At 36.7% G+C, this 13,656-nt stretch overlaps 1 protein-coding gene across 1 annotated transcript in view; it reads left to right on the top strand.

Moving 5' to 3' along the window:
• The first annotated feature begins 788 nt into the window (after positions 1 to 788).
• The window catches only part of atp10a (ATPase phospholipid transporting 10A), a 37,799-nt gene continuing 24,931 nt past the window's right edge, over positions 789 to 13,656 (top strand). Inside the window, exons 1-9 of the mRNA XM_086161567.1 lie at positions 789 to 1,812; positions 4,467 to 4,671; positions 5,706 to 5,791; positions 9,661 to 9,767; positions 9,852 to 9,983; positions 10,161 to 10,291; positions 11,991 to 12,243; positions 12,480 to 12,697; positions 12,773 to 12,967. Coding sequence (XP_086017693.1) covers positions 1,388 to 1,812; positions 4,467 to 4,671; positions 5,706 to 5,791; positions 9,661 to 9,767; positions 9,852 to 9,983; positions 10,161 to 10,291; positions 11,991 to 12,243; positions 12,480 to 12,697; positions 12,773 to 12,967 — 1,752 coding nt within the window. The 5' untranslated portion in view covers positions 789 to 1,387. The remainder of the gene's footprint in view (positions 1,813 to 4,466; positions 4,672 to 5,705; positions 5,792 to 9,660; positions 9,768 to 9,851; positions 9,984 to 10,160; positions 10,292 to 11,990; positions 12,244 to 12,479; positions 12,698 to 12,772; positions 12,968 to 13,656) is intronic.

The following is a 13,656-nucleotide window of genomic DNA, read 5'->3' as shown; positions in this document are numbered from 1 at the left end:
TAATATATATATATTTACCCAGCAAACAAAATACAAATACAGATCATGATGCAGGCTGAGAGGGAGCAGGTCATAAAAGACAATAGATGCATTCCATTGTGTAGCATTGCAGCATGTTGTTGTTTACATTTGCATTCTGTTCAAACTGTGTTGAAACAGATGGAAAAAATGGTGCTATAATGGATACCAATCAATCAATCAATACATGCAGGATTTAATATGACTTGTTTAGATAATCACTAAGTAACCAGACTCTCAATAACATCCATGCAGCTGATTACCTTGCTAACCAAATCAATACATTGTTAAAAATATGAAAACATAAAAATGTCACAAAGGGATGATAGCCTAGTTAGACAGTGTGTGCTTGTGTGATGAAATAGAAAGGAGAGGGGGCAGTTTTCCAAATCAAATAGTCTATCTGTCTTACTTGTTTCTTTTCATGTTTATATGCTTGTTTGATTTATTTTTATTTTTGCAAGTGAACATGTCCGGTTAATTTGGACAAAAGAAATGATCACCAAATAAAGCTACTCTAAGTAGTGGTAGTAGACCTGCACGTCTGGGTTACAAATTATGTAATTTAAGTCACAAGTGACAGTATTTTATTTCTCCATATCATCTCGGTATGAAACGTACAATACCTTGAAAGTTTGGCTTTCGATTAAAAGTTCCCAACTTTGCCCACTCCTGTTATCATCATTATTCTTACACCACTCTCGACTGAATGTTGCACATTCCAGCTCGTGTTTTGAAATCGCTCCTTTAGGGCTCTCCTCCTTCTAATATTTTCTTCATTCGTTAAAGGAAACTTCTTTCCTTTTTAATTTTTTTTTTTTCAATTTGGCTTTTTCCCGACCTGCGGGAACAGTGTAAACTCCAGTAATTCCGCGTGGCACTTGGAGACAGCCAGGTTTGGAAAGGAGGGGCCGACGGCTCACATTTCCAGAGAAGCGCGACCCCTGAACCGCTGACGAGCTTCCTGGGTTTCCGCTAGCTATGCTTCTTCACCGATCTACGTACAAACTCAAGCCCCGCTGACCAAGCTAGCAACCCGGGTATTCAGTTTGTAGATCGTAGCTGGGTTGAGGAGGGGCTGAATTGTAGCTCCTTACCGTCTCAGCATCCTTCCCAGCAGCAATAGGAAAAAAAAAAAAAAAAAAAAAAAAAAAAAGAGAAGCTAAACAAGCAAAAGTTTCCCCCTCTGACTCGCGAAAAGTTGAGTCGACATGGATGAAAAGGAATTAACGGCATGACCGAACTACAAAACCGACGATGTTCTACTTCGGACGCCGTGAGAATGATAACATAGCGAGTTGTTTGAGTTGTTTTTCGATGAGAGGAGACGAAAAACTTAACTGTGGGAAAGTTTAAGACAGGGCTGACTATGGCGCGGGAGAGCGAAGAAGCCGGGATGGGCAAAACTTCCAAAGCAAAGAGGCAACGAAAGATGAAAACGAAGGAGAGCAAAACTAGGACTGTCCACGCAAACATTCTTTATGACCACGCCAAAGGAGAGGAAAACCCAAACCGACACTATGCAAACAACAAGATAAAGACAACCAAATATACCGTGCTGTCTTTCCTACCTAAGAATCTTTTCGAACAGTTTCACAGGTTTGCCAATGTTTACTTTGTCTTCATCGCTTTGCTGAATTTCGTCCCCGTAGTCAACGCTTTTCAGCCAGAACTCGCACTGGCTCCGGTTGTCTTCATTTTATCTGTCACTGCCATCAAAGACCTGTGGGAGGATTACAGAAGACACAGGTCGGATAAAGAAATCAACCACATGGATTGTTTGGTCTACAGTAGGTAAGTTGGGCCTGAACCCTAGCAGCCAGCAGTGTCCAGATTTTTTTTCTCTCTTTTTTTTGATCCCCAAATAAGTAGCACAAAGTGTCCTCTTTGGCATCCTGCGGGCAAAAACACCAGCGGATCCCAAACATCCACATTTTGTATTGCTTTTATACGATTCAAATGGTCCTCAAATGCATGAACAGGCGATCATATGTTTTTGACAGTAATGCAGGGCTCATACTAACACAAAACCTACCTGTGAGATGGAGAGAGAGAGAGAGAGAGAGAGGAGAAGGAGAAAAGAGGTAAAGGTGACTGAATGTCATGGATGATACATATTGTGCTACCTGCTCATCTGACTCTTGCACTGGCCTCTCTACATCTGTTTGTATTCGATCATGGATGTGTGCAGTTTGCAAATGAAAAGCTGCGTTGTTGTCAATGTACAGAGCATAATTCACGGTAATCAAAGGGCTCAGTGTTTACTGGCTTGACAGATTAAGAGAAGTATTGACCCAAGTTTCTCTGTCAAGGTTGGACATAATTAAATTTTCCCCTGCCGAGACAGTATTGTGCAACACATTTCCTTTTTTTGAGCCTGGAAAAAGGAGACATTCTTCAAACAGCTGTACTTTGTTTTGTCAAGGTTGCACTTACAGTTGCTTGTGCATTGATGTTTTCTTTAGGAGAGCCACATCTCCATTTTTTCTCCGAATTTGTTCTTCACACAGACGTCTTTTTATGTGCCGCAGTTCAGTTTGCCAGAGGATTTTTTTTTATCAGCAATGCTAATATTTACAAAGTTTAGATAATGGCGGGAGTCATGTCTTTGTTTATATGTGACCCTGTCGAACTTATTTGTTGATGAGGATTCTTCCTAAATCTAGATTTGAATGCATCCATCGAAATAGACGTCTAATCACACAGCTGCGTAAGTGAATTTAGTTAAGTGGAAAGTAATAAGTCGGTCATTTATTTCCTTAACAGAAACAGCTGTTTGGACTAAAAGCCACTGAACATCTCATTTATTTTGTTGTTTAGAGCTAGAAAGTGGCCCTATGAAACAAAAAGTTACTCCTCTCCTCCAATGCCCTTTTTTAAAGGTAACTGTTTAACATTTTGCTTTAAGAAGTAGACTTCTAAGATAAGAAGTAAGATCTCATGCCAGAGCAGAACTGAAAAATCAGCACGACTCAAGGAAGAGTACAGAAATAATTGATTGTCTTCCGCCTGGCCTCGACCCATTTTTTTTCAATATTTACCAGAAAACATTAACAAGTCAGTTCAAACATACCCCTTCATCCAGATTTGTTTACCTCTGTTGTCCGTGCAAATAGATTATAGCAGCTAGAAATGTGTAATGTAAACATATCAGCGCTGTGGTGAACTATTGCATTTATTTTATTTCAGAAGAGGCTGTAACCTTTTCAAACAAAGCTCGCCAATAAGAAGAGCATTCAGTGGTGTACAGGATTCAGCTGCTCTGTCTTGGTATGCGATGGTTACAGTGGGTTGTGTACATTTAATAATGCGTGAAGTCAAAGATAACAAGATCCATGTGCTCATTTGAAACACAGAACTACATATAAACAGGGTGTCTTCATAATCACTGCTGGTTCTTGAACAGCATTTAAGCATTTTATGTATTATTTGATTTTTCAGCCAATACAATATAATCTATAAAAAAAGTCATTAGAATAAGTCTGGATTTTATCATCATTTACACCTTGATGAAATAAACATTGTGCTACTTCATGAGTGATTACACTCTTTATTGTATTACTCTAATGTGGCACATCAGTTTTATTCAGTATATGATCCATTTTCTAGCGACAGGATATGTTTTCAGCATAATGCTGTATCCAGTTCTGTTTTGTCCAGTCTCGAATATAAAGCGCATGGAAATAGACAGATTTTCATGCTGACACCACATGCATTTCTCTGTCAGATTTCAAGGAAAGGCATGAGAGTCATTAATGTTGGGTGGCAGTGGGGGGTTATGAATAAATCACTGACTGTTTTTCCATTTACTGTTGTTTATAGCCCAAAGATATGCATTATTTAGCATATTTGCTTTCTGGAATATCTAATTGGCCCAAAATGAACAATGTTTACCTTGCACAGTGTCAGAGTTATTATTTAGCCAAGAGTGTGTTTGCATTTGAACAGTAGGAAATACTGCAACATTTACAGAGCGGTGACATCATACAATTTCCCACCATAAAACCATTAACTCACTGAAGCCACACTTTCATCTATAAATAGTTGTGAAGTTTTCTTGTAACAGAGTTCCCTCTCTGGTCTGGAGTGTTTCATTTGATTAAAATTGTTCTTCTGTTGAGCAAACTCTCACAACTCCCAATTCCTTCAGTATAATTCTCTTGAAGTGTTTAGCTGTTTAAGGAGTCAGCAAATTTTATCAGGGGGATAATGACCCTCTTATATGGGACATCTATTTGTTATATCTAAGTTCTTCACTGGACATTTCTCATAGTTGATATTTGGCATTTGGAAATACCAGTTTTGCATCAGAAAAAAAATCCTTTTTTGTTTTTAACTCTGTGTGCCTCTCTTCCTGTTTAAAGAACCACCAATTATTTAAAACAATAGCTCTGCACCTTTCAGGTTCCCACTCACCTCAGTTGTTTGCCCTCTCATTGTTTTGGCAGAGCAGAGAGACGCTATGTGGAGAAGTACTGGAAGGATGTGCAGGTAGGCGACTTTATCAGGCTCCGATGTAACGAAATCCTGCCAGCTGATGTTTTGCTCCTGAGCTCCAGTGACCCTGATCGTCTGTGCCACATTGAGACTGCTACACTTGACGGAGAGACCAATCTCAAGCAGAGGCAGGTCATTCGAAGCTTTTTTGACCTGGTGAGATGATTCCCCTTATGTCCCACTTCCAGTTCCATACGGACTGTATGAATATCATGAATATCACCAGAACCAGGAACAGTTTTTTTTTTTTTCGAGAAGCGTTTGCCTTCGTGCTTCTTAAGGGCATAGGAATTATTTCAAACTTTTCAGCCTGTTTCAGAGAAAATGACTCAACACAATTAAATATGAGTTATATTAACAGCTTTTCTATAATTTTACAAACTTTATAATGTATTCCAAATTATTTCTCAGAACCCAAAGCTAAGGCTCTTGGACCTTAAAGTGTCTTTGGGCCCCATTTTGAGAATGGTGGATGAAGAGATTTTATTCTACTTGTTGGCTGTCTCAAGAATAGCTTTCAACCATTTATATTTTACTTGGCTGAAAGGAATTGTGGCCAAGTTTAAAATCTTGAAACAGATGAAGACTTTGATATTTTAAATGTATAAGGTAATGATTTTTGTCTTTAAAAGGGTAGTTCCTAATTTCCTAATCTTTTTTTTTTTTAATATTTTTACAACTTGAAATGATTATCTGTTTTAATGTTGTCAATGTTTAGTGTGTTTTGTTCTTTTTTTAACTTTGTAAACAAATTTAAACTTGTTTCAAATAAAGTAGCAGTAGATGAAATTAAAATATGTAACTATGCTCAAGGATGCTCAACAATTTTTAACAATTATCATAGCTTGTTCTCAGGAGTGTTTTAATAGATTCAACTGCGATCAGACACATTTTTTGATTATATATAGAAAAATATAAGGACATATAATTTTTGCAATACTTGTTATCAGAGGTGATATTGTAGTTTGAAATGCAGGGACTGAAAATTATTGTAAATTGTTTAATTTCAGGTTCAGGGCAAAGGATGATTTCTTAGAAACCCTGCTGAACAAGATATTAAGATACCTTAATCTAAGTGTCTTCTTTGTCGGTGAATTTGACCAATAAAAGGCCGATATTTCAACTTGATTTATTCCGAAGTTACAAATACATGAATAAAAAGCTGTTTATTGTCGATTTGTCATTTTCAGGATTGTGATTTTGACCCTTCGAAGTACAACAGTATTATTGAATGTGAAAAGCCAAACAACGACCTGAACAGATTCAGAGGCTACATGTAAGTATTGTCTTGCTTTGCCAGTTCTTTATAGTGGATGTGGTGACGTAAAACGTACCATGTTTCACCCTTTTAGTAATGTTGACATTTAGGGCAATACTTGGATCCAGAATGGCAATTATGAGAATTACTTGATGACTCAGGCATTTCCAACTTAAAATTATGACTACATCCATTTTCAACATTACTATTTTTGTGGAATTGTTTTTCCTTTCCCTGCCTTTATCAGGAAAAGACATTTAGCTTCATCATGCCACACTTCAACCTTTGGTGATTTGCATAGTTGTAGCTTTGGTTCTTCTCTGTGTTTGTAATAGAAATACAACAGTACATGATTTCTTTTCTCTTCAATTAACACAAACATTGTTCTTTGGTTTCATGATGTTCATTGTAGGATGTAATTAATTACTCAGTAACTGCTTGCTTTGCTTCATTTGATTAATTCAATCTTAATAGCTATACAGAGATGGGAATCCAGAGATGATTCAATTTCAGAACCAGTTCAAAACTGTCATCCCTCAGAATGAAATGAAATTCCACACTTTTGGCTTCATAAATGTCTCAATTCCACATTTCGCATTAAATTTCAGACGCCTCCATCATATTACCATGTTTTTAAATCATTATGCAAAGAACATGAATAAGTGTTCTTGAAAAGTTCTTTAATTTCAAATAGAAAAATAATTTGAATTGTTCATAATGTGATGCAGTTTAATATCACAACTTTGTTTCATTTACAATCAATATCGTCTTTAATAGAAATCTATTTCCCCCAGTTTGTATTTGCAAGCAGAGGTTGTCGCTGCATGAAGAGAGTCGAGCTTCCCTGTTCAACTTTCTTCATCGTTGATGTTTTTGTAAATGAGTTCCACATCATTACAACTGTTGCATGATCCGCATGTATTGAACAGTTTTTTACACATGTTTAGCATTTGGTTTACCTCTTTCTCTTTTGTTGTCATCAGAAACACTGAATCCATAATGCACATATTTAACAAAACAAAACAATGCAGTTACTAGCCATACTGTCCTGTGAACTCGATGATTATGACTGCAGTTTGTGTCAGCTGATAAGTTTCACTTCAAATTTAGTGTCCAACCTTTTAATAGCTTTATTTACACTTTTTTCTTTGAAATTGTCAAAGGCTTTTTAATTAATCATGTATACCATATCAGAGTGATGGGATTATCTGTACTCTTTTGTACAACTTTTTTCTAGGCAGATATGTGCAAGCAAATTATTTGAGTGACAAAGAGAACATTTTCTGAACAAAATATCTATTGGTGTTAGAAATTATTTTTTCACTCAAATTAAACAAGAATCCATTTGCTTATATAAACACAATTTAAAAATGCTGTTGGTGTCGGTTGCATCTGTTCCCATTTCCAATATTACATACTCATAGTCATTTATTTTCTCTAGACTTAACTCTTAAACCAGTAATTATCCAATATTATATACCAATCCAACAGCTTTAAAATGTCTTGCATAGGAGGACACTGTGTATAATGGGAGGCATCCCTTAAGCATAGTTTGATCATGTCTAGTAGTGTGTCCGATTTAAGCTTCATTTTTTTATTACAATCTTAGGCTAAACACGGCTACTCTAAACTTATCACTCTTCTGGACTTAGCTTGTCTTTTCGTTAGAAATCAGAAATCAACATCTGGAGCAGCTGTGTGTGTCATTTTCTACCAGGCTAACTAGTGTGATGGTAGCACAGCCTTTGTTTCCCTGAGCCTGCCTGCCTCTAACATTGTGCATTACCAAAGCACTGTGTCTGACATTACCAAGGTTTTTATTTATTTATTTTTTTATCAAAACCGTCATTAGATGTATCACTATTTGAGAAAACTATAACTAAACTCTAAACTGTAAAACTATTCCTGTTTCACAGGAAATGTATTTACTAAAAGATAAAAAAAAAAGCCACCAAGAACATACTGAAACATCAGTATGCAGTGGCCCAAAAACTAGCAAGAATTCACTTTGTTGTCATTGTCATAAGGTCAAGATTTCAAAGAGGTTTTAATAACAGCCAAAGACACAAGAGGCTAACAACCATTGATAAAAACAGACACACGCTGAACAGCTACATGCTGCCCCTTTAAATGTACAGCACATACAGTGCATCCTACATATACCAAAATGCCTCCTTAGCAGTTATTGGTAAGCCTTTGTTTCAAACCTTCCCTAGTCAACATAGCTGAAATTAGCACTGCATTTACTTCTTTATTTTGAAATAGACCTGAGCTAAGAGGTGAAAAACACATTCCTAAAAATCTGCACCAAGTTCCTAAAACAATTAATTTAATTTAGTCTTTATTATACTGGGTAGACAAATAATTATCGCGTCTTTTTCCACACCTAAGCAAATTTCAAGTGATATCCAATAAGGTCTCTAAATCCTATGAATTGTCCTGCAATGTTTGCATAGACTATCATTTTATAAAAATAAAAAAAAATCAGCAGAGCAGACTGGAAATATGTCTCCTGTGACTCGAATATGTTTGCCAAGTTTATGCCAAATTTGCATGATGCTAAACATGAAAAACATAATCAGAGTTTCTAGTCAAGTGGCCATGCTGAACTAGTCTCACATGATTATGACTTTTTCTTTGCTTAAGAGAAGACCAGATGCTGCAAATATTCAGTTGCTAGGCTGCAACGAAGCACAGGACACATCCACAGAGGTTGTGTTGGAGGTGTTCTCGGTTGGGTGGTGGAGGGCTGGCTCAGCATTATTTTATTTCCCTGTAACCAGTGGTACTCTGTCAGATCTTGCCACCTTCCTGGAAGAAAAAAGACAATCTGCATCTCAATGTATTAGAAATTTCATGAGCAGCAAACTGCATGTGAACTTCAGTTCTCTGAGAAATTGTACACATTAGGAGTGACATGTTAGCTTGCTTGCTGTCAGGACAAAGGGTGAAAACTCAGTTTAAAAAATATGCTTGCATTGCTGGACATTTAAAGGTTCTTAACAAATGAGCAAACAGTACTCCTTAGCAGTACTCCTACTTAAAACTCTGTGTCTCTCATTGGACAGGCTCATATGCCACTGATTTTTTTTTTGTTTTGTTTTGTTTTGTTTTTTGCATAGCTCAGTGTGTTTTTTTTACGTGTTATTTAAACTTTCTTAGTGAGTTGGCAAAGAGATAAATTCAACCCTCTGCGATATCTACACCTCTTATATAAAGGATTTGAAGTGAGCTCTGATCTTTGTCAACCCCATGTTTGAAGCAGTAGGCCAGTAACTGCTTCTGTACCAGGGATTTCATACCGAGATAAGGCCACTTGATGAAGGAGGACAATGATGTTATAATGTCTGATTGAGCGGATCAGCAGAATAAACTTATGTGTTTGAGTAGTCTGTATTGTAAGCTTATATCTATCAGTAATGCAGCCATTTTTAATGCACATGTTCATTAAAAAAAAGGTTAGAGAGTTGAGAGTTCAGTTTGTATTTGTCTGATGACTTCAAAAGTTGAGATTGGCCATTCAAAAATTGAAAGCAGTATTTGTTTTTTTTTTTAATGAAAATATGAAACCTTTTCAGGTCAGTATTTTTTGCATAAGCTATCTGATCACATTGTTTTATCTACTTCCCGGGAAGACCGCTAAGCGTTGCAGGACATCAAAGTTGTTCAGATGAAAAGTACTGATGAGATTTGTTCAGTTTTGCTGCATATTTGGCAAGTGGTGATATCTTTTGTTGCTGATATTGTGTTTATTTTGTTTTATGTATTGCATCACTCAGTGTATTTTAACATCAACCAGATTCAAATTTTTGTCTTAACTTTGATATCTTTAACTAATGTCTTTCTGAGCTAAAATTGATGTTAACTACTTTTAACACTTTTGACAGAATCCACCAAAATGGCAGAAGAGATGCACTTTACAAAGAGAACCTGTTGCTGAGAGGTTGCACAATCCGCAATACAGAAGAGGCTGTTGGAATTGTGATTTATGCAGGTTAGACCGATATAAACATAACGCAAGCTAAAACACACCATTCATGACCTGTGTCCTTCCTCTGTTAATTATGTGTGTTTTCAGGTCATGAGACCAAAGCCATGCTTAACAACAATGGGCCACGGTACAAGCGCAGTAAACTGGAGAGACAGATGAATGTAGATGTGTTCTGGTGTGTCATCATCCTTCTAGTCATGTGCTTGTTTGCTGCTGTTGGTACGTTGCAGTTTTAAGATTTTTCTTGACATATTTCTTGGAAATTCCTGTGACCCCTTTTCATGAGGCTTAGTCATGAAAATGACAGTGAATTATCCTGGTCGACAATTTCTGTATGGAATGCTTGTATGTCTTTGGGAGCATTTATGTATTGACCTTGTGGTATTGTTGTTTTAGGTCATGGGCTTTGGATGTTTCAGTATGGAGATAAGAGACCTGTTTTTGATGTTCTTAGTCCAGAAGGGAGAGACTTATCACCCATCATGTCAGCTATTTATCTCTTCCTTACAATGATTATCGTCTTTCAGGTACGGAACAGGGAGACGCTAAAAGAAAGAAAGTGATTGAGCTAAGAATACAAACGATATGTTTTACTATTTGTGTTTACAGTATTTTTACAAATTTCTTTCTCAGCTTTTGTAATGAATCCTGGGACAATAATATTTGGAAATTTATAGTCATATTTATTTTTCAACCATTACAAACTGACAGCAATATGTATTTTTTTATATGTTTGTTTCAGTAATCTTACAAAATTCCACCGTCCATCAGATTTAGCAATCAGATAAAGTGACCCATAGCTGTTAGCAGTTTGGTTTTAATTTGCAAATAGTTACTGTGTTTGTTTTGGGACTTTCCATTATTGCTAGATACACTTCTTTATACACTGAAAAACACATGACTCGTTGGACATGTTGGACACGGGGAGAGTGTGCAGGCTAAATTGCCATCCACAATGCAATGACTCATTTCTCGATGATTACTCCATAAATGCTGCTTGGAAATGACCAACACGGGGCTAATGTACCAAGTGCACTTTCAGTAAATAATTGTGAAAATTTTGACCTTGAAAAAGCTTTCCCCCCCAAAAAAAATCAGAAAAAAAAAGGTTCCCAAGCTCATTACTGGCTGATATAACTTCCTAGCCTTGTCAGATAAAGTCAAGTACACTTCTGTAACACTACTATTTATAACGTGTTTCTAACTGCCTATATACCCTATGAAGTTAGTTGGTGTGAGAGAGGAGGATACAGAGAAAAGGGTTAGATGGAGAGGGTTGATTCGCTGTGGCGACTCCTGAAAGGAAAGCCAAAAGGAAAAGAAGAAGAAGCAAACGACTCTCCCCTTTCAGTTTTGTAGTTTCCTTGACAGATATTCACCTTTAACAGCAGCCCCATAAGCCTATATATCAAGCTTGTTGTATCATTTGCTGGGATTTTTGGTTTTCCAATGTTTTCCATTTTTTTTCCTTTTATGGACTTGCCATTTATTTGTTAATGTTCAGTTTTTGGTATTTATTCTTATTAACATGTATTATATATTTGAAGTTCTTATTCACTGCACAAGGCTATCTGTAATCTATAAGTAAAGTAACCTCTAATTTGTTTTACTTAATAGTACACTATTTCAGTGGATAATTTTTTGTTTTAGCATTAACCTACAGGATACTTGTTTCCAGAGTTTATTTTATATAATTTTTCTGACCATTTTTATGCTGGGTTACTAATTTCACCATTCACCCATCAGCCATTATACCCTTCTAAGCCATTTATTTTTTTATAACTATTTGAAATATCTATCCATTTATTATACGTGAGCAACTCTTAACTTCAAACCCCTTTCTAGCGTTATGGAGTTAAGCTATCTCATTATAATTTTTTCAGCAGCTGAAAAAAAAAAACTATTTTCTGTTTCAAATAATTTTAAATTCCTTTTTTGTTACTTGTTGGATATTTTTTAACAATTAAAATGATCAGTGTAATCCTTTTAACATTTTTGAGATTATTTTTAACATTATGAGCCTTAATTTTATAAATGAATCGGGATAAAGCCACTTTGTATTATTTTCAACTCTAAGAAGTTGTTGTCTTGCTCTAGACAATCCCAGGCAGGGCAGGAGGTTGAAAACCACTGCTCTCAAATGTATTCTGTGAAGGTTTTGTAAACTTGGATAAAGTGATAACCAGTACCATCTCTTTTCAAATATACCCTCTGTTCTCTTAATAGGTGCTGATACCAATCTCCCTCTTTGTATCAATTGAAATTGTCAAGATCTGTCAAGTTTACTTCATCCATCAGGATATGGATCTGTATGATGAGGAGACAGACTCTCACCTCCAGTGCCGAGCTCTTAATATCACTGAGGATCTTGGCCAGATGCAGTATATCTTTTCTGACAAGACGGGCACGCTGACAGAAAATAAGATGGTGTTTCGCCGTTGTACTGTTGCGGGTGTTGAGTATTCTCATGATGCCAATGGTGAGATACACCAGCACTAGAAACACACTCCACCAGCATACAAAAATATTGAACATTTTAAGTGTGTATGCACCACTATATTCAAATCCTATGATGTGCGCTTTTTCCTTGATTAGAAATAATTTAATTTGTAACCTGACTGATGCAACTGTTTTTGAATGTAGTGGGATTTTATAAACGTTTTTTTTTTTTTTTCTCAGCTCGACTTTAACAATTTGTTTTTTTTTCTCGTCTAGCTAGAAGAATTGCTATGTACCAAGAGATTGAGTCTGAGGAAGAAGAATGTACATCTCATGGTGGGACCCTGCCAAGACGGGACAGTGTGACCAGCCACCAAAGTGCCCGGGTAGTGCTGCGTTCTCAGAGTACAAAGTCCCATCGCAGGACAGGCAGCAGGGCGGAGGCCAAGCGAGCCAGCATCCTGTCTAAACACACAGCTTTTAGTAGCCCCATGGTCAGTACGTTTCATGGTCTTTCTGTCCTCATTCCCTGTCTGCTTTCTACTGATAAACCATTCTGTGTCCTGCAGGAGAAAGATATCACACCTGACCCTCAGCTACTGGACAAAGTCAATGAATGCAGCAGTCAGATGGACTTCATGCGCTTCCACAGCCAGCCGATTTCCCAGCTGCCTTCTGACCTTTCTGACATCATTGATTTCTTCATCGCTCTAACTATCTGTAACACGGTGGTGGTTTCCTCCCCCAACCAGCCCAGACAGAAGGTAAAACTCACCTCAGTTATTCACTTCATTCTGAACAGTCACTAAGCAACATGGGCCTTATTCTCTGTCCTAATTAACATTTATTCTTGTAAGACTGGCAATAAGCGAGATGATTTTATCTTTCACTGTATTTAGATGGACCCGCTGACAATTTAGGGTCCCTCTGTTTTTCTTTTTTAATATGTATCTCTTTAACCTATCTCCAATGTCTTTTGGAATGAAAATATTGCAGCTTTTTTTTAGGGTAAATAAGAATGTGATTTATTTATTTATTTGTTTGACTTAATGGGACATTTTATTTTACATGTAAATTATTTGTCCCTGGAGGCATCTAAACTGTGCCTGATTAATTTGCTTGTTGAAAGCAGTTGGAAAAGCAAGTGACAGTAGAAGGGGGTGATCGGGTTGTGTTTCAGCATTGTATGTTGTTTTTACCTGTGCGTTTACATTTTGAACACAATAACAAGCCTCAAATGAGCCATTATTAGATTGCTCCAAGTATAGGTGTTAAACAAAACTTCATTTCAACTGAATTAAATTGCAGTTTTGTGGAATTTAAATGATGCTGGCGGTTTCTTTTTCGCTGTTCATTTGCAGTTTCTCAAACTGCTTCCTTACGTTCATCTTTGTCTTGCTACTGACTTTAAAATGTCTGAAAAGCTGTGATTTATTAAAGGGAACAATAGCCA

The sequence above is a fragment of the Fistularia commersonii genome, chromosome 16 (genome assembly GCF_037954325.1).
Source record: "Fistularia commersonii isolate RoL2024-O1a breed Wild chromosome 16, RoL_Fcom_v1.0, whole genome shotgun sequence".
NCBI lineage: Eukaryota > Metazoa > Chordata > Actinopteri > Syngnathiformes > Fistulariidae > Fistularia > Fistularia commersonii.
This window is presented reverse-complemented; position numbering and strand designations above follow the sequence as displayed.